The 24350-nt window shown below is 40.0% G+C and overlaps 2 protein-coding genes and 1 long non-coding RNA gene across 4 annotated transcripts; 1 reads left to right on the top strand and 2 right to left on the bottom strand.

Annotated features, from left to right (window-relative positions):
* Positions 1–380: 380 nt before the first annotated feature.
* On the top strand, positions 381–13545 carry LOC127001901 (uncharacterized). Its single transcript, XM_050867135.1, has 7 exons — positions 381–534; positions 1891–2135; positions 2588–2736; positions 2989–3232; positions 3889–3992; positions 4542–4636; positions 5066–13545. The coding sequence occupies exons 2-7, from the start codon at positions 1902–1904 to the stop codon at positions 5140–5142; spliced, it is 903 nt and encodes a 300-aa protein (XP_050723092.1). The 5' UTR covers positions 381–534; positions 1891–1901; the 3' UTR covers positions 5143–13545.
* On the bottom strand, positions 7560–24185 carry LOC127001897 (endoplasmic reticulum lectin 1-like). Of its 2 annotated transcripts, XR_007755531.1 has the most exons (12): positions 23388–24185; positions 21809–21898; positions 21002–21082; positions 20366–20501; positions 19500–19767; positions 18703–18823; positions 17939–18154; positions 17383–17517; positions 14691–14818; positions 14208–14367; positions 8957–13542; positions 7560–8802 (listed from the first exon to the last, which is right to left on the bottom strand). XR_007755531.1 is itself a non-coding variant. In XM_050867131.1 (11 exons), exons 1-11 carry the CDS (start codon positions 23583–23585, stop codon positions 13408–13410), a joined length of 1668 nt encoding a protein of 555 aa, XP_050723088.1. In that variant the 5' UTR covers positions 23586–24185; the 3' UTR covers positions 7560–13407. The 2 variants fall into 2 exon arrangements, 1 of the variants encoding a protein (XP_050723088.1); XM_050867131.1 differs by having other exon boundaries at positions 7560–13542.
* LOC127001904 (uncharacterized) lies at positions 16530–17375 on the bottom strand. Its single transcript, XR_007755533.1, has 3 exons — positions 17145–17375; positions 16935–17074; positions 16530–16660 (listed from the first exon to the last, which is right to left on the bottom strand). It is a non-coding gene; the product is annotated as an uncharacterized LOC127001904 (long non-coding RNA).
* Positions 24186–24350: the final 165 nt, after the last annotated feature.

Raw genomic sequence — 24350 nt, forward strand, 5'->3', positions numbered from 1 at the left:
ATTGCAACAGTAAAACAATCAATTTAATAGCAGTCAACATGCAGTCAACAGTTAAACAATCAAGAGCAGTTAACAGTCAACAACAATCAAGAGCAGGCAACAGTCAACAGTCGATCATCAGTAGTCATTGCAACAGTCAACAAAACAATCAAGAGCAGTCAACAGTCAGCAACAATCAATTGATTGTTGTTAACTGTTGACTGTTGCTGGTCTCGATTATTGTTCATTTGACTGTTGACTGCTCTTGATTATTTTACTGTTGACTGTTGACTGCTGATGACTGTTGACTGTTGCTGCTCTTGATTATGATTCACTTGACTGTTGACTGACCTTGATTGTTTTACTGTTGACTGTTGACTGTTAACAGTCATTAACAGTCTCCAGTCAACAGTAAACAATCAAGAGCAGTCAACACTCAACAGTCAAACAGAATTCAACATCAAGACCAAGACCAGGACCAAGACCAAGCGTGAAGGAGGGTCGGCCCGCGGCTCCTCCACCTCTATGCCCATTATTGTCCCCAAGAGAACACTGGTAAGCCCGCAACACTCCCACCTGCCATTAGAACACCCTTGCCTTTATTTCGGCGCCGGGAGACTGCCTGTAGGACCAATAATAACAGTAATAATGGGGTTGTTAGTGGCGGGGTTATTTGTGTTAGTTACCCCTTACGCTACATTAGGAAGAAATAATAAATAAATAAAGTACCGGCTGGGGGGTGATTATGCTTGTATTGGGGGAAGGAAGAGGATGTTTTGGCTGTCTTGTTACCTTTTCATCCTGCTGTGTGTGTAGGAGTAATAAGATATGATGATAGATTGTTTCTGTCAATAGAATATGGATGGATAGACTGGAGTTACTGGGGGAAGGAAGAGGATGTTTTGGGTGTCTTCTTACCTCTTTATCCTGCTGTGTGTAGGAGTAATAAGATATAATGATAGATTCTGTTTCTGTCAGTAGAATATGGATGGATAGACTGAAGTTACTGGGGGAAGGAAGAGGATGTTTTGGCTATGTTCTTATTGGGGGAAGGAAGAGGATGTTTTGGGTGTCTTCTTACCTCCTTATCCTGCTGTGTGTGTTTACCGTTTACCGTTGATGAGGTTTCAGGTAAACGGTGTAGGAGTAATAAGATATAATAATAGATTCTGTTAGTCTAGTATATGGATGGATAGACTGGAGTTACTGGGGCAAGGATCTGGATCTGGATGATAATGGGCAGGACATTTTTCAGGCGCATAACACACATATAACAACATCAAATATCATCATCATCATGACGATATTTGATGTTGTTTGGTTTCTTTAATGACACTGCTCTTTGATGAAGTTGCCTTTTAAGTTGTTAGGTTACTTGGTTACTTTATTTGACAAGGTTGCCAAATAAAATAACCTAGTAACTAGATCGGTAACCTAATGAAATCAAGTAAACTAACCCCACAAAGAGCAAACTCCTTGAACTAACCTAACAGTCAAATAGGTTTCTTTGATGAGGTTGCCTATTAACATAATTATCAACCCTGTCAAATATAGTGACCTGAGAATTTAAAGGCATCCTCATCAAATAAAGTAACTTAAAAACTTGAAAGGCAATGTCAATAAAGAAACCAAACATCAAATAAACAACAGTAACCTAACCCCACTAACATTAGGTTAACATCTCTTAGCTTAAAGTGAAGTTTTGTTACCTTAAAAGATCACAGAATGTATACTAGATGGTGACCTGCTCTTCTCTGCCATCTTCAAGCAGGTATGATTCTGGAGTTTCACCCATTCACATCTACCCCCAGATCATGCATGACAGGATGTGAACTATGTGGCTGCCACTCTGTTTGCCATCTTAAAAATGGGTGTAATTCTGGAGTTTCACCCATTCATGTCTACCCCCAGGTCTTACCACCATGGATCAGTTGCTTCCCTCGCCGGGGTTCAGCATCCCCAGCATCGGGACGCCGCTGGCACACTCGGGGGAGGAGGAGATGATATTGCTCTCGGCACAGCAGAAGCAACAGCAGCAGTCTGCACAGCAGCAACAACAGCAGCAGCAGCAACAAGGGGCACAAATGGGGCAGCAACAACAGCAACAGTTCGGCACCGGCCTAACGCCACATAACCTTATGCAACCACACACACCTGTAAGTTAGCAGTTGAATATTTCTTAGCAATTTTTTTATTGACCGATTTATTTTTATTAATGTATACTTTGTGAAAATAGCTTGATAAGAGAGTTGGAAGTGGGTTATTGTATTGAATGTCTAAATTCATAAGAAAAGTGAGAGAAAAAAATGGATGATGATTTATGGCTTTTAACTCCACTCCGGCGACGCCGACGTTGGCGTCCGACGGCGTCACCAAATGGAAAGGGACTTAGTCCTCTTCTAAACCCCTTAATCCTCTTCCTTTTCCTCTTAATCCTCTTCTAAACCTCTTAAGAGGAAATGGAAGAGGATTAAGAGAAATTTGGAGGAGGATTGAGAGGTTTAGAAGAGGATTAATCCTCTTCCATTTCCTCTTGACCCATTCCATACTGTGACGCTGACGTCTGCGTCACGGATGGAAAGGGTTAACACCCTCACTCTTTCCGCAGAACCTCATGTCCCCTGCAATGGGTGGCGGGTCACAGGTGGGGGCTGGGGCCATGTTTGGGTCAGCCCTGGGCCCCTCCACTCCAGCGGGTGGCCCCATGACCCCCATGACGCCACACTCTAATGACCCCGGCATTGTACCGCAGCTGCAGTATGTTGTTTTGTTGTATTTATAGTTCGTGGTTTTCTGTTTATCAACTTATTTATATTCCTTTACGTTGATCTACAGTTAATAACACCATTCACAGTCCCTTGCTTTATCTGTCTACAATTGACACCATTTTATTTTCCAACTGTTCACTCATTTACTTGTCCCCTTTCAGATTTCTCTACTTGTTTATTTATTTACTCATTGCCTTCCAGATTTCTCTACTTGTTTATATATTTATTCGCTGCCTTCCAGAAACATCGTCTCAACTGTTAACCTGAACTGCAAGCTGGACCTCAAAAAGATCGCCCTGCACGCACGTAATGCCGAGTACAACCCCAAGCGATTTGCGGCGGTGATCATGCGTATCCGTGAGCCGCGCACCACCGCCCTCATCTTCTCCTCGGGCAAGATGGTGTGCACTGGGGCCAAGAGTGAGGATGACTCAAGATTGGCGGCGAGGAAGTACGCGCGGATTGTGCAAAAGCTTGGGTTCCCTGTAAGTTGATGAGGGTATTGTGTGTTGTTCTATGTTGTGTAAGTGTTCTTGGGGCTGTGTTGTGTGTTGTGTTTTGTTCTATGTTGTGTAAGTGTTCTTGGGGCTGTGTTGTGTTGTGTGTTGTACTTGGGGCTGTGTTGTGTGTTGTTCTATGTTGTGTAAGTGTTCCTGGGGCTGTGTTGTGTTGTGTGTTGTTCTTGGGGCTGTGTTGTGTTGTGTGTTGTTCTATGTTGTGTAAGTGTTCTTGGGGTTGTGTTGTGTTGTGTGGATGTTTGTGGATGTGTGCAAAAGCTTGGATTGAGAGTAAGATTGTATATGGTGGTGTTATGTGCCTGTTTTGGGGGCTGTGTTGTGTTGTGCTACTGTTTGTGGCTGTGAGTGTCCTGTATTGTGTGTATGTTGCAAGGGTATCGTAGGTTGTAAGTGTTGTTAACATTACATGACAACCTTTTATACTTTAGTGCGGTTGTGTGACTGGGTGTTCTTGGGTGAATGCATGCCTTGTCATTGTGCGTATGGAAGAAAAAGATGGATATGTATATAGAATACACTGATGAATATTTAAATTACTAGAGAGAAAAGATGGATGAACAAATACATGAAAATAGATGAATATAAGTTTTGCTCATATACCTTGCCTTCTGTCACCTTCACAGGCAAAGTTTATGGAGTTCAAGATCCAGAACATGGTGGGGAGCTGTGACGTTAAGTTCCCTATCAGACTGGAGGGCCTCGTGCTCACCCATAGTCAGTTCAGCAGGTAGGAAGACTGTGATAAGCAATTGAAGTGAACTCTTACACTGTTCCTCTTCCTCCTCCTCCTCCTCCACATCAGTTAGCTCCATTTACAATCCAGTTGCTTATCTATGCATTCAGTCAGGTAAGTTACAATTTCCTTCTTTTTCAGTTATTTGGCTTGTTAGGTTACACTTGTTTCTCCTCATTTACAAGCCTTCATCTTGCTGGTCACTCAAGTCAGTTTGGTTGGATTGTTCTTTATTTTCTTTTGAGTTAGGGGCCATTTTTTGCAAGTTATCCAGTCAGTTGGGTCACACTAGGTTATACAATTTTCTCTTCATTTACCAGCCCTTATCTTGGTGGTCAGTCATTCAGTCAGTTCAGTTAGGTTATTAGTTCCTTTCTTTTGCATTCAGATCCTTTTTTTTTTGTAAGTTATCCAGTCAGATGGGTCACACTAGGTTACGCTCTTTTCTCCTAAGTTGCAGGCTGGATAATTTCTTTTGAGTTCAGAGCGAGTTTCTTTGCACGTTATCCAGTCACTTGGGTCACACTGTTTCTCTCCCCACAGTTACGAGCCTGAGCTGTTCCCCGGCCTCATCTATCGCATGGTGAAGCCCCGCATTGTTCTTCTCATATTTGTGTCCGGCAAGGTGGTACTCACAGGTAAGGGAGGAGTGTACAGGCACATTGATCCTCTCCAGTGTTGCATTAAGTATAGCAAGCACAGCAGTTAATCGTATACGGAGCTGTTCAGAGGTGCTTTTAGTGCATATTGAAGATCTGTTGCTTGTATGAAGTGAGTGAATACAAAGAAATTTATGGCGTTGATGGGTGGCTCAGGAGGTTCCTTCGGTTGATATTTTTCTTTGGGTTAGACATAAATTTAGACTATAAAAGGATACTGATAACGACTCCAGCCACCAACATTGATGCTAGTAATGATGATGTTGCTCTTGTCTGCTATGGTTAATGTTTCTAGTCTGCTATGGTTAATGTTTCTAAACTGTTAAGAAGAGAAGTTAGAGGACATTGACAGTAATACAAATTCATCTCGCCAACCACACTGATGCTGACTTCTCTCCCTTTCAACAGGTGCGAAAGTGAGGAATCAAATTTATGAAGCCTTTGACAACATCTACCCCATCCTGAAAAGCTTCAAGAAACAATGATGGCACATATGGTTGTCATGCGAGTGTGTGTCCGTGGCATCTTGAGAGTCTTACAATGTACAAAGTGCGAACGTTTTAGCGTTATGAACTTTTTTGAGGACTGAGGAGTTTTGATGCAGTTCGGTGGTTGCGTATTCTTAGGGGACGTCTGAGAATTTGCACACGCCATTCCAATTTGATACTGAATATACTTAGGTAAAATTGATGCCCTCCTCTTCCCCCTCCCTCTTTTTATACCTCAATCCATTTTCCCAGGACCACTGTTTTCCCCCCCGGGTGTGATGAGCAATTGGAATGGCGTGTATGGGTAAGCAAACATGCCCCGAGTGTGTTTAGTTCAGGCTGTCCAGGTTTGAAAAATTTGGTAGGCCTGGATGGTGAGCTGGCAGAGAGGTCATCAATCAATTTTCCACTACTTTTATGTAAGAAAATGATGTGAGTATTTTATAACTATGTTAGTTATGCCTGGAGTGAGAGAATGTTTATGACAATATTGTGATGGGAGGATTCTTAGTTGTTCCTCTGTGGCCTCCTTCACATGATGATGGCACAACGTGATGGACAGTCGAGTTTTGTGGGACTGTTTACATGATGCATTGTTCGAGTTCCCATGGGCTCTGTTGATCATTGGGCCACAAGGACAATTTAATGATGCTTGTGTGAAGGAGACCTGAGCCTCTTTGTATATTTCCTACTTCAACTCTTCCTTGCAAAGTCATTCTCTTCTGTGTAAAACAAAATTCCACTCTGACTGAATTCCTTTCCGTGCATTTTCACCGTTCAAAATGCGTCTCTTCTATGATAAAACAAACATTATAATTTATTTTCCTTCTTTGTGTGTCATATTTTCTTCAGGGGTTCAAGTTGTTTGGTCACAGTGTTAGTTAGTCAGAAAGAATTTATATTTTATCTAGGAGGAGCTGGCAGGAATTTCAAGTGCAAGAATTTATGCCGAGTACACCATAGTCTTATTCTTTCTTAGGTCAGTTGGTGCTGGGCAATTTATAATTTATTTAATGAGAGACTGACAGGAATTTCAACCTTTACAACTTATACTAGCTTGGGTTATGCTTGTCAGTGGGTCGAGAGGATAAGTATGTTTTATGGAATGGATGGATGGGTAGTGTTGGTCCAGTTTCTCTTTGTCTTGTTTCTCCTTATTTTTTTCCTCTTCTTGCTCATAAAATCTCCGTCTCAGGTGTGGCAAAGCTTAAGACTGTATGCCATAGTATTAGTACTCATCTGGCTTTACCATTTGCACTGTTTAATAATAACGATAATAGTAACATGCTGAGTACATCTTTGCCTTACTCTGTCTTGAGTCTTCTGAATTGGTTTGGACGACTTTGTAATTTATAATGGAGTGCACCAGTAAGAAGTGATGCCAGTGAGTACTACACCAAAGTCCTTTTTTGTATAGGTTATAGCATTGGTTGATGAGAATTTGTATTTATATAGTTTGGATTTATGTGAATTGTATGAAACGAGAACACCAACTTTGGTCAAATTATTTACGTACTTTGTTTTCTCATTTGGCATTTGTATTTTTTTTCTTGGTACTTCCCTGAGTAGCTTGTTCTTTTTGTTCTTTTTGTATTTTTCCAAGTGTCCATTTACTTTTCGGCACAGCAAGTTTCCTGTGTAACTTTCCCTTTTTTGTATTTTTCCTAGTGTCTAATTACTTTCTGGCACAGCAAGTTTCCTGAATAACTCCCTTTTTTTGTATTTTTCTGAGTGTCCAATTACTTTTCGGCACAGCAAGTTTCCTGTGTAACTTTCCCTTTTTTGTATTTTTCCGAGTGTCTGATTACTTTCCAGCACAGCAGTTTTCCTGAGTAACCCTTCTTTGTATTTTCTGCGTATGCATTTTTGCTCTCATTTTGTATTTACCCTTTTCTTGTATTTTACTTTTATGTCCTTTCCAGATCAACCTTCTCTTTCTTGTACTTTGTTGAGTTACCGGTAACTTTTTTTTATGTATCTTCATGCGTGTTCCCGAGTGCCTTTTTTTCATAGAAGTTTTTCCTGTTTTTTTTTGCACTTTCCTGTGTACTTGTTATTTTATTTAGGACTTTCTGTGTAACTTTGAGATAGGAACTTTTTCTCTTGTGTATTTTTCCTAGATATTTTTTCCTCTCCTGAACTTTACTGAATTACACTCATTTTGTATTTCATTAATATTTTCAGAGCAACTATTCTCGGAACTGTTCTCATGTTATTTCAGTCAGCTTTATTTTTAACTCAAGAGTTTTTCTCTTCACACTTTTCTGAGTATTACATCTTTTAATTTTCTCCGTTACGTGTTTTCCGAATAACTTCTGTATTGTACTTCCCCGAGTATGTCGAAGAATTATGAGCAGAGCTATTACTATTGTCAAGGAAATATTATAAATAAAGTGAGTAAAAGAAAGAACGAGTCATGTAAACCAGCCTGTTATAAATATACACTTCAATTCCAAATGTGTACAGCAATACAAAACCCTTATGAACACAAGGACACACCAGGTATAGGCTTCATTCACAGCTACAATAGGTTTGCCAGTTCCTACATACATACCCTTAATGTTAGTACTCTATATGGGGAAAAAAAACCTTGAAAAATTGAGGTGACATACAAGGTTATTACACACCATTTCTGAGCTTGGGAGGTATATGTGCCAAAACACATTTAGAATATATCCCCAAAAGGAATGATGTGGCTGAAGTTGCTGCCAAATTGTAGGTTTTTTGTCAGTTTTTGGATCTAGGTATATATACACAGTAAAGCCTGGAGCCATAAACACAGAATGGAGAGAACAGCACCAATGCCGCAACTTTCAAAACACATAAAGCCGATTTCACGGTCCAACACAGTGGGTTTTAATCACCTGAACCATACTATTTAATCTTCAACACTCTGCAATGGTTAGGATTTTGATGCAAGGCCTGATACACAAGAGATTTCCTTATAGTTTCCTCAAATTTCTTAACTTAAATATGAACACCAAACACTACACAAGGAATTTTGAAGTCTTTGGCATTGGTTTGGAGGTTTACTACCCCATCATGGCGAACTGTGAAAGTGACCCAAAGACTCTACTCTTCAAAGGTTTCCCAGAACAGAAACTGAACATCCTCCTCCCTTCCTGCCCTCAGTAATCCAAGAACATTCATATTCCACCTACAGACATGAACATTTCCACAAAACCATCCACTATTGCTGTTATCATTACTCCTACAGACACATGTGAAGATAAATGGATAAGAATATAGGTTCTCAAGTGCGTTTCCAGAATATATTGTGCCGTGGGGGAATGCAATGGACGTGTTTTTAGCTGCAGTGTCGCTCGACTGACTATGCATTACTCATGTCCACAGAACACTGTTGCCAGATTATCGTACTCAGAGCATAGTATTTACTGGTTTCTGACGCCCAATTATTGCCAAGAAACATCAGGAATTAACTATTTTAATGATAAATATAAATTAACCTAGGTATTGGGGCTTAGGAGACAGATTTGGGGTCAGAAGTCTGTAAATAAGAGACGGGTACAACAATCTGGCAACGTTGCCTCAGAAGTGAAATAGTGAAAGTAAAGTAATATGACTCAATTTTATCCTTCATTTCAATTTTCATGTTTTTTCCCCATAATTTTGAGATATTTAATTTCCATCCTTCACCTCAATTGAGTTATTTATTTATTCTTCACTTTAATTACTCATGTCTTCAGAAGTGAAATAGTGAAAGTTAAGTAATATGACTCAATTTTATCCTTCAGTTCAATTTTCATGTTTTTTCCCTATAACTTTGAGATATTTAATTTCCATCCTTCACCTCAATTGAGTTATTTATTTATTCTTCACTTTAATTACTCATGTCCTCAGAAGTGAAATAGTGAAAGTTTTAATTTAATCCTTCAGTTCAATTTTCATGTTTTTTTCCCATAAATTTGAGATATTTAATTTCTATCCTTCACCTCAATTTTCTCCCTTTGTTTTGAGTTATTTATTTATCCTCCAGTTTAATTTTTCAGGGTATTTTTTCTCCTTCCACTGATACATAAGTACAAAACAAAAACTGCACATATGAACTGGCAAACACATACCCTATCACACACTATATAACCCCTCATTTGACTTCCATATGCATTTATAGAAACACACACACACTCACACATACAGGCACCAACACACACTTCCCACCACCTATAGTTCCTCTCCTCACTTAACTCATACTCTCCCATACACACACACACTCGCCTTTCACCAAATACATAATACACACAGTTTGTAAGCTTGCATTATCTACAGCAGCTCTCTCCACCTGCCATCACCACAACATATCAGCAACAACAACAATGCTAATTCTTAAACATCCTGGAATCTGCACAGTTCAAATATTTAAGGCATTCAAGTTCTCGGTAATCTCTCTGATGCCCGACTCTATACTTCTCAAGAGCAATTATATATATGTAACCTTAATTTCAATAGGCATAGCTGAAAAATCTTAGCTCCCAAATATACTGTAATCTACACACAGTGCATAAGGATCATAGAAAATTGCTAAGCTGATTTCCTGATACAACACCACATATTTATCAGGGGCAAGTATATATTGTCACCCTCATAAAGTAATTGCCTAAGTAATTTTTCAGTGATTTCTTTTGTTTACGTACATCAATTTTTTAACATGTGATGCCCATTTTTGAATAGTTGCCTTCGTTATTCAGGGTTTGAGTGTTCTAGAATATGCCTTTTCATTTCTGCCTAAGTCTTAAGCCAAATGAGATAATGACAGTTCTTTTCTGATTTCCCGAAAAGTAGAAAATAATGATTTAGGCGGTTTCTTTACGAGGGTGACGATATGTTAATTTCAATTCCCGAAAAGTATATAATTACAATCCCCAAACATCCTAGAACCCACACAATATACAGTACTCATGATATTCTAGTTCTAAGCTAAATTCGCCTGATATCACATTGCATATTTACCAAGTGCACGAGTCTGTGATGCTGCATAACCTTTGCTTAACATGTGAACGTGTCCGAACTATTGATTTTAACAGCGCCGAGCCCCACTTTCCTGAAATATAACAAATGGGAAGCACAGTCGTCTACTAAGTGATGAATGACACCACAGTAGCAGCATTAGTAGTAGTAGTAGCAGCAGCAGTGGTAGTATTAGTAGTGAAAGGGGTAGTAGTAATAACAGTAGTGGTTAGGTGTGGTAGTAAGTCGTAGTAGTAGTAGTGGTAGTAACCTGAGATATTTCTGAAGGCTAATAAGCTCTAGCTCCTCAAATAAAGTAAGTTAAGTGTGAATGGATACTGATTGAGACATGAATAAGAACTTGCATAGCTGGTGACACATACTTAATCTCTTACACAAGTGTCCAATCTCATCTACAAAACATGTGACTGTGCTAATCTCATATAAGAATAAAAGACTTGAAACATTAACTCTGTGATGAAAAGTATCTGAAAAGGAAACAGAAGACTGGCTATGCAGTTACAACGGATACTATAGTGTTACTTAAAGAAATAATAACAATAATAATAACATTGTGCAAATTCATAGTTTAGAACCATGAATTATCAACTATAAGACTCTAATCATGGTGGATATTCTTCCCCTATGTAATCAACTGCACCGGAATAGATTTGCCTTTACCCAGCGGTGGACAGACACACACTCACCACTGCCACATAAAGCTTAATCTTCACCGAGAAAGTGGAATGTGGTGCTTATAGGCTAGTAATGGTCACACTCCTTCTTGCAGCCTCAATATAAGTGCTCCTTGTGAAGTATGAGGGTCTGGAGGAGAGGGGGCTGAGGGACAGAGCCATTGTTTCTAGTTTGAACAGGGAACAAGAGCTAAGTTGCAAGGGAAAACCAAACCTCTGTACTCCAAATCCGAGGTAACTCCCTTGTAGCTTCAATCTTATTCTTTCTGGAATGTGTAGTCTCTTTCCCAGTGCAACCTTTTATTTTTTTACATTAGAGGAAACAGTTAAAGGGCAAAAAAAAGGAAACAATAATGAAAAAAAAGCCCGCTACTCACTGTTCCCACAAAAGAGTCAAAAGGAGTGGCTGAAAGATAGGTCAATTTCTTTCCTCTTGAACTCTTGAAATAGAAAAAATGGCTTTGTTCCTTATATCCCTTCTCTTCCAGACACCTCATATATACTCTGTTCAAATTACCTTGGCAAACAGGCCCTGCCCACATGCACAGAAACCAATAAGATACAATCCATCCCAGCACTCACGTCACACACATCCTGCACTGAAGAGGGACATTAATTGCTTATGAACTGCTAGCACATAAGATTCACATTCTAATACATTTCAGGACTCATGCCCACATTAGACAAGTCCTTCATGGAGGTTGTGGGTACTTCCAGGGGTAGTTTTAGGAGTCTATAATGCGTTTGTAGCATGAAGTCCGTTCTAGGTGTGGCAGATTCTGGAATTACCATGAGTGCGGTGCTGCCAGTTCGACCGCCAATTAGGTTGTGGGTAGGTAGGTAGGGAGACAGATTTGAAAATTGGCGGTCGAACTGGCAGCGCCGCACTCATGGTATATAATTCCAGAATCTGTCACACCCAGAACGGACTTCATGCTACGAACGCTAGTGTGACGGTTTGACAAGGCTTCTGCACCACGTATGGCAAAAACACTCATGAAAACCTGACTGATCTCCTTCATGGCCATTTGAAATATCTGTTGTGAGAGCCAAAGGTGTCCAGTGCAAAGCAGTGACCAATAAGAGATAACCTTCCCTGGAATCCACCAATCACAGGCTGTCTTCTTCTGAACTGACCAATCATATACATGTCACACACAAGGGGGAGGGGCTTATTTGCCAGGCCAATTTAACTCCAGATTCACAAGCTAACAGTAGAAAAATTTGAGCATAACATATATATACTTAATTTTCCCTTCAATTAATACGAGTTATGCATCTGGTACCTTTGTGGCTTGCATCCCCAAAAAAGAAGTTTTCCTCCTTCCCTACAATAATGAAAATATATATCATCATTATTTCCTCCATCACATGCAAAGAGAAATGGTCCCAAGTGCTGTTTACCAATGGCCTCATACCACTTACATTTGAGACTTTCTAATACATTCTGTTATAGTCACTGCCAGCCAACCAGCCCCTGAAGCCCCACTCTGCCCTCTTCTTAAAGTCTTTCCTTATGTAACACTCAGCCCTCTTCATTTGCAGTCCCTTTTAAATTCCCTTAAGACCCACCCAACCCTCGTCTCATTTAGTCCATTCAGCCATTTAGTCTACCAGTCCCTCAAGCCCCACTCTGCCCTCTTCTTAAAGTCTTTCCTTATGTAACTGCAGTCCCTTCTATATTCCCTTAAGACCCCCCCAACCCTCTTCTCATTTATTCCATTCAGTCATTTAGTCTACCAGTCCTTGAAGTCCCACTATGCCCTCTTCTTAACCAGTCTTTCCTTATTTAACACTCGACCCTCTTCTTCAGACCCACTCCACCCTCTTATCATTTAGTCAACCAATCCCTGAAGCCCAACTATGCCCTCCTTTTAAACAGTCTTCCCTTATGTTACACCACCGTCATTTTTGGTTGATGTAAAAAAAGAAGGTTAGGTTTAGGGGACTTGTGGGAAGGCTGAGACTAAAATAATGCACTCTGGGGTGAACTAAAAGAATAGGGCTAAGCTTAAGGGGACTCAGTGAAAGGGTGTGAAATAATGCACTCTGGGTTGAGGTAAAAGATGAGGGTTGGGCTGAAGGGACTCATTGGAAGGCTTTGGCTAAACTAACGCATCTTTCCTTTGGCTTAAACACATTATAAACCTCAAAATCTGTAGCTATGAATCTTTCCTTTGGCTTACACATGTTATAAACCTCAAATTCTGTAGCAATGCACCTTCCCCTTGACTTATACTCATTATAAACCCCAAATTCCTTAACAATGCACTTTACCTTTCACTTAAACAAATCATAAACCTCAAAATCTGTAGTCAACCATCTTTTCTTTAGCTTACATATGTTATAAACCTCAAATTCTGTAGCAATGTACCTTTCCCTTGGCTAATACTATAAACCCCAAATTCTTTAACAATGCACTTTACCTTTGACAAATACATTATAAACCTCAAAATCTGAAGCCATGCATCTTTCCTTTAGCTTACGCATGTTATAAACCTCAAAGTTCATAGCAGTGCACCTTACCTTTGGCTTACATACTTAACTTCACATCCCACACAGACATGTTAGCTACTTAATAGAAGGCACTTGTTTCCGCCGCTTACTCCTCGTCGTCCTCCTCCTCATCCTCGTCGTCATAATCTTCATCCTCGTCTACGTGGCTCTCCTCTATCGTTCCTTTGTGCGCCACCTTCTTCACTGACCCGCCCACTGAGGAAGATGACCCCTTGGAAGGCTGTGGAAAAAGGAATTGGAAAGTGTAGCCTGTAGTTTTTATTTCATTAGAGAATGTTTGAAGGTATAGTCTATTCTGCCTAAGGTGAGAACATGTCAGGTAAGTAGCTCCTCTCCATAGGTGACAGAGGAAGGGCATGGCTGCTTTAGTGCTGGTAAATGGTAAACAGCTCATCCAAGGGAGGTTGGGCAAAATCTGGTTTCAGGTGGGATCAGGTAGGAGGGGAGTGGGCGGGGCTTCTCATCTGACGCATTCTCACTTTAAGTTAAATAGAGTATTGTATGGATCTCCAAGACATTGAGAATCTATGCATGTGTGTGTGTGATGGATGGAGAGTGAGAGAGAATTCATACTACAGGAAAATACATTGAAATACCACTTCTCTCTCCCTCTCTCCTTTTGATGCACACACACAAACCAAATGATATCTTGTGTGTCAGAACCATACGCAAGTTTAAGAAATTACGGACCGGCTAAAATGTGACAAACTGAACACATAAATTTAAACACATAAAACACAAATTAAATCTTGCATGTTAAAACTACACACAACTTTTAAGAAATTACAGACTGGCTAAAATGTGATAAATTACGAAGCATATGAACTTGACTCTATCCCACAATAATACAAACAGGTTAGAACACACACGGAAACACACACACACCTGAAAAGAGGTACCCAAAGAAATAGCAGAGTCGAGGGAAGGTTTAAACAAGCCCAGGGGGTCGGCCAGCTCCAGCAGCGGGCACACGATGGATGTCTCCACCCCCAACACATACTCGCAGGTGTGGGGCTCCAGGAGGTAGAGGGCCATGGAGCTGGGGCTGAAATAAATACAATAAAATACATAAATGAAATAAACCAATAAAGAAAGTAATGCCTCACCTGTTTGACACCTAACACCTGAGCTTTTAATTACTAGACATACAAAACACTCCACAGAAAATAAATAAATAAAATAGATAAAAGTAAATAAGCAAATAAAAGTAGGTAGTAAGGGTAAGGATCTCTAAAACACTGAGATTTTGTACATGCAAGTGAGAAGAAGATGGCTGGAGAGTGAGAGAGAATAAATACTACAGGGAAACACATCAAAATATACATAAATAAAATAAATGATATGTAAATAAATGCTGTAATTCCTCACCTGTTGGACTCCTTACACTTGAGCTTCACCTCCACCTGTCGGGGCTGGCCGGTGACGTCACACATGGAGCCGCCTGAGTAGAAGTGCGACACCTGCCTCCTGCCAGGCCGGTACAGCTTCTCGGGATTCTGGAACGCAGGGCAAGGCTATGGAGGCAGCTCAAGGGCAGGAAACACAAACAGGAACAAAAAAAAGGCCTGCTAGACGCTGCTCCAACAAAGGAAAACGGAACAAGAGGCCAGAAAAGAGGTCAATTTCGGGAGGATAGTAAAAAAAAAGTGGAAAGAAGTTAGCAAGTGGTGGTGGTGGTGGTGGTGGTGATAGTGGAGGTGGAGGTGTTTGTGATACTAGTGGTGATGAAGGTGGTGGTGGTGATGGTAATGAACAACTACAGAAAACAAGTGGAAAATATGAGTGGTGGAGGTGGTGATGATGATAGTGGAGGTGTAGGTGTGTCTTGATGCTCTCCTCTTTTGAAATAACACCTCCACTTTGATTGGGTTTCTCTGGTACCTGTCTCATGCTAAATAGAGGGCTGACTGTACAAGCTGCCAACAATACACTTTTCTGAAGAGGTCTGACATTTCTTTTCATACTGATTTCTTGTTGCTTGTTTCCTCTTAAGTTGTCAGACCTTATTTTAGTGTCTATTTTTCTTTCTCCTTACTTAATGGGATTCTGGAACGCAAGATGGTGATATAAGCTGCCAGCGATACATTTTTTCTCCACACGAATATCTGTCTGTCACTTTTTGTTCTCATATTGGTTTATTGGTACTTTTACTTAGTCAGACCTTATTTTATTGTCTATTCTATTTTCCTTACTCCTTACTTAATGGGACTTTGGAACACAAGATGGTGATACAAGCTACCAGCGATACAGTTTTCTCCACACGAATATCTGTCACTTTTTTTTCTCACATTGGTTTGTTGTTTCTTGGTATTCACAGTTTGTTAGACCTTATTTTAGTGTCTATCTACTTCATTTTTCTCTCTCCTTATTTAATGGGATTCTGAAACACAAGATGCTGATACGAGATGCCAGTGATACATTGTTCTCCACACGAATATCTATCTGTCACTTCTTTCCCTCATATTGGTTTATTGTTTCTTGGTATTCATAGTTTGTTAGACCTTATTTTAGTGTCTATCTACTTCATTTTTCTCTCTCCTTATTTAATGGGATTCTGAAACACAAGATGGTGATACGAGATGCCAGTGATACATTGTTCTCCACACGAATATCTATGTCACTTCTTTTCCTCATATTGGTTTGTTGTTTCTTGGTACTCGTAGTTTGTTAGACTGTATTTTAGTGTCTATCTATCCTATTTTCCTTTCTCCTTATTTATTGGGATTCTGGAAAGCATGACAGAGATACGAGATGCCAACGATATATTTTTCTCCACATGTACATCTGTTTGTCCTTTTATTTTTTCCTATTGATTATTTGTGGTTTCTCTTAGTTTGTCTGACCTTATTCAATTGTCTATCTGCTTAATTCTCCTTTCTCCTTATTTATCGGGACTCTGGAATGCAAGTTGCCAGTGATACATTTTTCTTCATATTCATATCTGTCCATCACTTTTTTTTCATACTGATTTCCTGCTGCTTGCTCTATCGCTCTCTTAGATCTTAAATTATTGTCTATATTTTTTTCTCCCTTCTCTTTAATTATCTGTCTTGGTTCATTTTCCATTCTTAAGAGCTCCCCTTATTTGGGTGTCTGTCTCCATTATTCCTTTTCTTCTTAATTATCTTAGAGCTCCACTTATCTAGTTGCCTATCTCCTTCATTATCTATCTTAGTTCATTCTTTGAGGTCCCCTTATTTGTCTATCTCCTTTATTCCCTTTCTTCTTAATTATCTGTGTCCTAGTTCATTCTTTGAGCTCCCCTTATCTGTCTATCTCCTTTATTCCCTTTCTTCTTAATTATCTGTGTCCTAGTTCATTCTTTGAGCTCCCCTTATCTGTCTATCTCCTTTATTCCCTTTCTTCTTAATTATCTGTGTCCTAGTTCATTCTTTGAGCTCCCCTTAACTGTCTATCTCCTTTATTCCTTTCTTCTTAATTATCTGTGTCCTAGTTCATTCTTTGAGCTCCCTTATCTGTCTATCTCCTTTATTCCTTTCTTCTTAATTATCTGTGTCCTAGTTCATTCTTTGAGCTCCCCTTACCTGTATCTCCTTTATTCCCTTTCTTCTTAATTATCTGTGTCCTAGTTCATTCTTTGAGCTCCCTTACCTGTCTATCTCCTTTATTCCCTTTCTTCTTAATTATCTGTGTCCTAGTTCATTCTTTGAGCTCCCCTTACCTGTCTATCTCCTTTATTCCCTTTCTTCTTAATTATCTGTGTCCTAGTTCATTCTTTGAGCTCCCCTTATCTGTCTATCTCCTTTATTCCCTTTCTTCTTAATTATCTGTGTCCTAGTTCATCCTTTGAGCTCCCCTTACCTGTCTATCTCCTTTATTCCCTTTCTTCTTAATTATCTGTGTCCTAGTTCATTCTTTGAGCTCCCCATATCATCTATCTCCTTTATTCCCTTTTTCCTTAATTCTGTCTTAGTTCATTCTTAGAGCCACTCTGTTAGTACTCTGGGTGTCAGCTGTTACCAGTTTCACACATAAGTTCCCAAGTCAATCTATCTGTCTATCTAATTACATATAACTTACTCCCCCTCTTCTTCCTTACCCTTGCTATCCACTTCTTGTGCTCCTCCGCGTTGAACTGCCCGAGGAGGATGGACATTCTGGTGCCGTCGCGTTCCTCATGGTACTGCTCCACCTTGCGGCCGTAGCAGAACTCGTACTTCCACCACCCCGAGCCCTGTGGAAGAGACATTGCTGAAGTGTGCATTTGGGTTTGGAATCTCCTTTTTGATAGCTTTTTATGTATTCTGTATACAAGGAGGAGGGTGTAGGTGTATTATTTGAGTTTGTGACTGTGCTCTCTCTCTCTTGTTTTTCTATCTGTCTGTCTGTCTGTCTCTCTCTCTTCTCTTAGTTATAAATAGCCCTTGGACTGTCTTCTTTTATTGCACCATCATAGAAATAGAGAGAGAGACAAAGGGAAAAGAGAGTGTGAAAGAGAGAATTAATACTTATACATAAGGGAGACAGTGAGAAAAAATAAACAAATAAATAAGTAAATAATGTTAGTCAGCAAAATAAATGACAATTTTACTACTACTACTACTACTACTACTACTACTACTACTACTACTAGTACTAATAATAATAACACTCACTCCATGCAAACAGTATTCCCCATTCAGGAAGTCCTCCACAAGCTTCTGATCAATGGTTGGCTGTGGTGGGAAGAGGGACACTCGTGGCTTGGGCTCAGAGGAGGAGGAAGAGGACGAGGATGAGGAGGAAGATGAAGAGGAAGAAGTAGAACCCCCCTCATCATCATCTTCAAGAACTTCCAACTTCACAGAACCAGAGGACGTGTCACCAGTTAGCTGCAAGGAGACAAAAGTGGAAAAGCATCTATATTCTGAACTCTTCATTACAATAAGAAGTCGATTATTACCAGATCATAGAACACCGATAGCTTCTAGACTTTTTTGTGATTGTTAAATGCCACATACTTTACTTCAAACAACTTTATTCTTGGCATAATTATTTGGTTATACAAAAGGAGGAAGATATAAAAATTTAGCCAAAAATATAAATAGTAAAACACTACATATTTAACAGAAGATAGGTAGCCATTATCCTGTAAAAGTAGTGCATAGAAAGATCATAAGAAAAAGGGTCTTGCTGATTGATATTCCTGGAACTGATGCTAAGGGAGTGGCAGTTTCCCATTGTGGTAGAGTAAGGTGAATGCAGAAGTAGTAGTCTGCAGCTTAGTTAACAACACAAGGTTAATGATGCCTAAGCTTTTCGGGAGCAGTGTGTTTTTTTTTTTTTTTTTTTTTTTTTTTTCTTTGCCCCTTAGGCTGAAAAAAAAAAAACAAAAAAAAAAAAGCTACCTTCCATCTCTTCCTTACACACTCCCACTCACTATTGCATCACTGGATCGCAGCTTCAGACTCTCGGCTTCAATTTGCAGCATGTTCCTGGGTCTCTTTGGGCTGCCCTCCATCGGGAAGCAGTGCAGGTTGGTCTGGGGGAGGTCCCGGGGTCTGGGGGAAACATGTAGTTGCAGAAGATTGCTATGTATATTTTTTTAAGAAAGAGAACTCTGAGATGTAGCTATGTGAAAGATATTGCTAGAATGGCATATGGAAGTTGGGAAAAGGTAAAATTTAGTTCAATCTAATGTTTGGGGAAGGTAATATGTTCTTTATTATGAATGGGAACAAACTTGAGACTCATAGAAATACAAGAAAATAAAGGAAATACTAAAAAGGGAAAATTAAGTTCAAAAGTTAAGATATTTCAGTTTAAGGTTTAGGTAAAGTGACACCTATATTCTTTATTGTGAAAAAAAAACTTAAAAAAAAGAGAAATACTAAATGCTGCTAAAGAGGAAAGAGAAAGTTAAAAGAGATAAAGGAAAATATAGGCAGTATGCAGAGTACTGTATATGCAATTTCAGGTATACATCTTAACCAGGTAGCAGCGGGGATCATGTTTCTTAATGGTCCCTCTAAGCGAAAAAAAAAAAAAAAAAAAATCCTTACTCACACAAACCATTTCATAATATATATCAAAGCATTTGTGATCAGTTTATGTATCATCTATTTTTTTGGGTTTATATCATGGCACAAATTTGGCCCGTCGCTGCTACACGGTAAAGCCACAAATTTGGCCCGTCGCTGCTGCCGGGTTAATACACCAACAAGCATCGACACACACCTGTAGAGAGGGTGCTGGCAGAGGTACGTGGAGAGCACCACAATCTCGTACTCGCAGGTGTAGATCTCCTTGATGCTGTAGATGTCGTGGCGGCCCTCCTCGTAGCACACAAACAAGACGTGGCTGGTGCGTGGCTGCCCGGTCAGGTCGCATACAGTTCCGTGAGTGTAGTTGACCATGTAGTAAGGAGTGTCTATTCCCTCAATCTTGGTGGTGGGGATGTTTGCAGTGATGGGGATCTCCTGTGTTTCCGGTGCAGAATCCTCGCCTGGGAAGAAGAGAGATTGAAAAGGGAATTAGCCAACATGTTTTATTTTAAGAGTGAAGGACATAAGGAAGTGTAAGTAGAAATGTTTGTCTTTAGGGGACTTTATCTGTTTTGGACATAACCTTCTCTCCTGTCAAGAAAGGCAATGGGAAAGGGAGTTAGTTTACAGGTTATATATTAAGAGAGTGAAGGACATGTGCAGGAATCAGTGGAAATGTTAGCCTGAAGGTGACTTCTCGTGTATCTGTCTTGGCGTGTTTGTCTCACTTATAAGAACAGAGTAAGGGCGTTCAGAGGCACAAGAAGAAGAATTACAGACAGAATGAGAGGGGAATAAAAAGGGAAAACATGCATATGAATAAGAAGCAAAGGTGGTTTAAGATAAGCAGAGAAAGAGAAGGAAGCAGAGAAAGCCAGAGAGCACAGAGAGACAGAGAGAGACACACAGACAGGTATGGAGAGGGTGAGACAGATAAAGAAAAAACATAGATGTAGAAAAAGGAGATAGACAGAGACAGGAAGATGGAAAAAACAGACACAGAGAAACAAACACATGCTCATACAACCACCCACCCAACCAAACACCCCAAACACTTACTGAGGGCAGCAAGACTTTCCTCCGAGAAGAGTCCGAGGGTGAACTCCAGCAGGCGTGTGTTCTTGCCCTCCCGCTCCTCCCGGTACTGCTTGATGTGGCGGCCGTGACACAGCTCGTAGGTCCAGTAAGACTCAAGCTGTTGGTAGGTAAATGTTGTCTTAGATCTTCACTTAAAACACTCCTTACTTGCAGACTATATTCAGAGGACTTGTAATATTTTTCAAAGAGGTAAAATTAAGAAAATGAGAGCACTTGAGAAGAGGAAGGAGAAGAAGGAAGAGTATACATGAAAGAAGAGGAGTAAAAGGAAGGAGAAGAAGGAGGAGTAAGTGTGAAAGAAGAGTAAAAGGAAGGAGTAGAATAAAAAGTGTGAAAGAAGAGGAGTAAAAGGAAGGAACAGAAGGAATAGTAAGTGTGAAAGAAGAATAAATAGAGACAAGAGCAGAAGGAAGGGTAAGTTTGAAAAAAGAAGAGTAAAAGAACGAAGGAGAAGGAAGAGAAAGTGTGAAAAAAAGCGGAGTTGGAGTAAAAGGATTGATTGATTATTGAGGAGAACAACTCTTGGCGTCGCAACTGTGGGGTCATATGGCGCTGATGGAATAAAAGGAGGAGTCAAAGACATAGGAGGAGACTCACCCTGAGGTTACATGACTGCTTCTTGAAGAGAGGTGTCAGCAGGGCCATGGGGGTTGGTCCCTTGTAGATGGCTGGTTCATCCTGTCAACATAAGGGTAATATTAATGTCTGATGACTAGCAACATCTTGGCTGACTTTAACTTTATCACTTTCATTTGAGAACTATATCAGAGAGACCATGTAATCAGTGTTCTAAAAATAGCTGAAGATGATGATATAGCCATGAATAATGAAGTGGAGCTTAGTCTCTTAACCTCCGTCTCATTCACTGAGGCAAATGCATCTCTTTACCCATCTCATATGACATGCACAAGAATACAGAAATGCACACCATCACCACCACCACCATTATCATACATTCCTTTTTTTTATAATTTATTAAATGAAGTTAGATATCTGATGCTTGCCCTCTAACTATCTCTATAACATGCATCTTCCTCATTAACCCGGTAGCAGCGACAGGCCAAATTTATGGCTTTACTGTGTGCCAGCGTTAGGCCAAATTTTTGCAATGATATAAACCCCCCAAAGTAGATGATGCATAAACTGATCACGAATGCGTTGATATATATTATGAAATGGTTTGCATAAGTGATGATTTTTCCTCATTTTTCTCGCTTAGAGGGGCCTTTAAGGAACATGATCCCTGCAGCTACTGGGTTGACACTCATCAGCTGCTAGGGGCTCCTCTAATTGCAGATACCTACACATCCTAAATTCCAATGTCAACAGGAAATAAGGCTCTTAATATCACAGGACTACACACTAAGAGTAACAGCAGACTCCGTTCCATCAGCGTTTCCTCACCTCATCGGCTCCGTACTTGATGGGCACCAAACACTCATATTTCTCATTCATGGAGCTCGTCATCACCATCTTCTCATAGTCAGGGGAGTCCTGTAGAAGGGAGGTGAGAGATGAAACTCTGAGATAAAACACTGAGGAAGGAAGAACAGCATGAGAGAAAAGGAGCACGAGAGGTCAAATACTAAGGGAAAAAAGCATGCGAGATTAAATGCTAAGGGAGATCTAAGAGCAAGGGAGATTATATGCTGAGGAACAAATATGAGCATGGGGGATTAAAAACCGAGGGAGAAATAAGAGTATGAAGGATTAAGAGTGAGGAAGGAATTCAAGTATTACAGTAAGGGAGGAATAGGAGTATGGGAGATTAATACTGAGGGAAAATTAAGGGCAAGGAAGATTAAAAATTGAGGGAGAAATAAGAGGATGGGAGATTAGATATTGAGGGAGAAATAAGGGCAAGGGAGATTTGATGCTGAGGGAGAAATAAGAGGATGGGAGATTAGATATTGAGGGAGAAATAAGAGCAAGGGAGATTTGATGCTGAGGGAGAAATAACTGGATGGGAGATTAGATATTGAGGGAGAAATAAAAGGATGGGAGATTTGATGCTGAGAAAGAAATAAGAGCAAGGGAGATTTGATGCTGAGAAAGAAATAAGAGCAAGGGAGATTTGATGCTGAGGGAGAAGTAACAGGATGGGAGATTAGAAACTGAGGGAGAAATAAAAGCAAGGGAGATTTGATGCTGAGGGAGAAATAACTGGATGGGAGATTAGAAACTGAGGGAGAAATAAGAGCAAGGGAGATTTGATGCTGAGGGAGAGACGGAGGGCAGGGATGAGAAAGTAAGTCATGAGGGAGAAATAAGAGCATGGGAGATTAGATGCTAAGGAAAGAGTGAAAGAATGGGAGATGCAATACGTGAAACTTAATGCCTCCAATATCAGTGAAAGTGCATACAATGTGATGGTAAAATGAAAGGGTAAACTAACATAAAACTAAAGTAAGACAAATAACATTGACTAGGAAACATTGGGACTTGGGTAATACTTCAGAATCAATGTGGGTCCTGTCTAACTTAACCAGAAAAAAAAGAAAAAAAAAAATACGTGTAGCGAGCAGTAAATCAATGGAATATATTACAGAAGGACGTTGTGTCTGCTAAAAATATTCTACGTTCACAGGAAAAACATAGTACATTAGTTTCAGAAGAGGGGACATGAATTTAGGCCCAACACAATCTTATTTTTTACCATGTCTCTGCGTGTCTTTCTTTATCTCTAGAATCTCCGTATCTCAGCTAACTTAACCTAATTATTTCATTTATACTTATTCCCACTTATTTCAGTCAAGGAAGAAAACTAACCACGGAAAGAGACATTAGAAGGCTGCCTGTATCATTCTTTTTAAAATCATTAAGTTAGAACATAAAAAAACAATAAGGTAAGACCACGATTAGGGGAGAACAAAATTAGGTAAGAACACATTAGGTAAGAACATAAATTAAGTAAGAACACAAAACACAATAAGGTAAAAACATAATAAAATATAAAACAACATAAAACCTAATCTATTCTCACCAGCAGGCCGCTAGCACCACCACCACCCCAATTGAGCCTGAATAGAATAGCATCGTCCAGGCCCTTGATCTGGTTAGCGGCGAGGACAGTAGGAGCCAGGGCCGCCACGCACAGCAGGAGCCTCAGCACGCCCCTAGCCATGACAGCAGGCCAGCAGGAGGGGCGGCAGGGGGAGGCTCGGCGCGGCCTCTCACCCATATTTAGGCTTCCTTTTCCTTTTTCTTCTTTTTGGGGGTCTTGTATTGCTTTGTATCGGCACCTAGGTCCTCCTCCTCCTCTTGTTCCTCCCCGTCTGGTTATTCACACTCTTCGCTTTTCAATGGCATTTTCACTGTTCTTGTTCCTCCTCTTCTTCTTCAGTCTCTCCTCAGGTAAGTTCAGCCTTGTTAACTTCCTTTTTTTCTTTTTAATTTCTTCTCCTCCTTCTCTTTAGTTTCTTCTTCTCCTTTTTCTTTTCAGTTTCTTCTCATCCTTCTTCTTCTTTTCAGTTTCTTCTTCTCCTCCTCCTTCTTCTTTTTAGTTTCTTCTTCTCCTCCTTCTTTTTATTTTTTTTCTACTTTTTAGTTTTTTCTTCTCTTCTTCTTCCTCTTCAGTGTTTATCTTCTCTCAGTTCAGCCTTTTTAACGGCACTTCTGTCACTCCTATTTTTCATCGTGTGTTCTGCTGCTGCTGTGTTATAAAGTCCCTTTCTGTTCCACAGTTAATACAGCAATTCCTTTTTATTCTTAATGTTCTCTTTGCTGAATAAAAACGCTCATGATATAATTTGTATTTCCTCGTCTGTTTACGTCCCTTCACTGACACTCACGCGGCGCCGTCTTGCCTCTGGGACTGTACTAAGCTGATTGATTGATTGATAGTTTATGCTCTTATTAAAGTAATTTTCAGTGCTTAATAAGATGATCGTGGATTTATATGGCTTTGAATAATATTATATTAGCCGTTTAGTCGCTTTCTGTACTT

The sequence above is a fragment of the Eriocheir sinensis genome, chromosome 22 (genome assembly GCF_024679095.1).
Source record: "Eriocheir sinensis breed Jianghai 21 chromosome 22, ASM2467909v1, whole genome shotgun sequence".
Taxonomy (NCBI): domain Eukaryota; kingdom Metazoa; phylum Arthropoda; class Malacostraca; order Decapoda; family Varunidae; genus Eriocheir; species Eriocheir sinensis.

Coding starts and splice junctions, on each gene's coding strand:
- LOC127001901 (XM_050867135.1), top strand. CDS start 1,902: ATGGATCAGTTGCTTCCCTCGCCGGGGTTCAGCATCCCCAGCATCGGG. Junction 3,993..4,541: donor ACCCATAGTCAGTTCAGCAG/GTAGGAAGACTG, acceptor CTCTCCCCACAG/TTACGAGCCTGAGCTGTTCC. Junction 4,637..5,065: donor CGGCAAGGTGGTACTCACAG/GTAAGGGAGGAG, acceptor CCCTTTCAACAG/GTGCGAAAGTGAGGAATCAA.
- LOC127001897 (XM_050867131.1), bottom strand. CDS start 23,585: ATGGGTGAGAGGCCGCGCCGAGCCTCCCCCTGCCGCCCCTCCTGCTGG. Junction 21,899..23,387: donor GTGGTGCTAGCGGCCTGCTG/GTGAGAATAGAT, acceptor TCCCTTCTACAG/GACTCCCCTGACTATGAGAA. Junction 13,543..14,207: donor CTTTGGGTACCTCTTTTCAG/GTGTGTGTGTGT, acceptor CTTTTTCCACAG/CCTTCCAAGGGGTCATCTTC.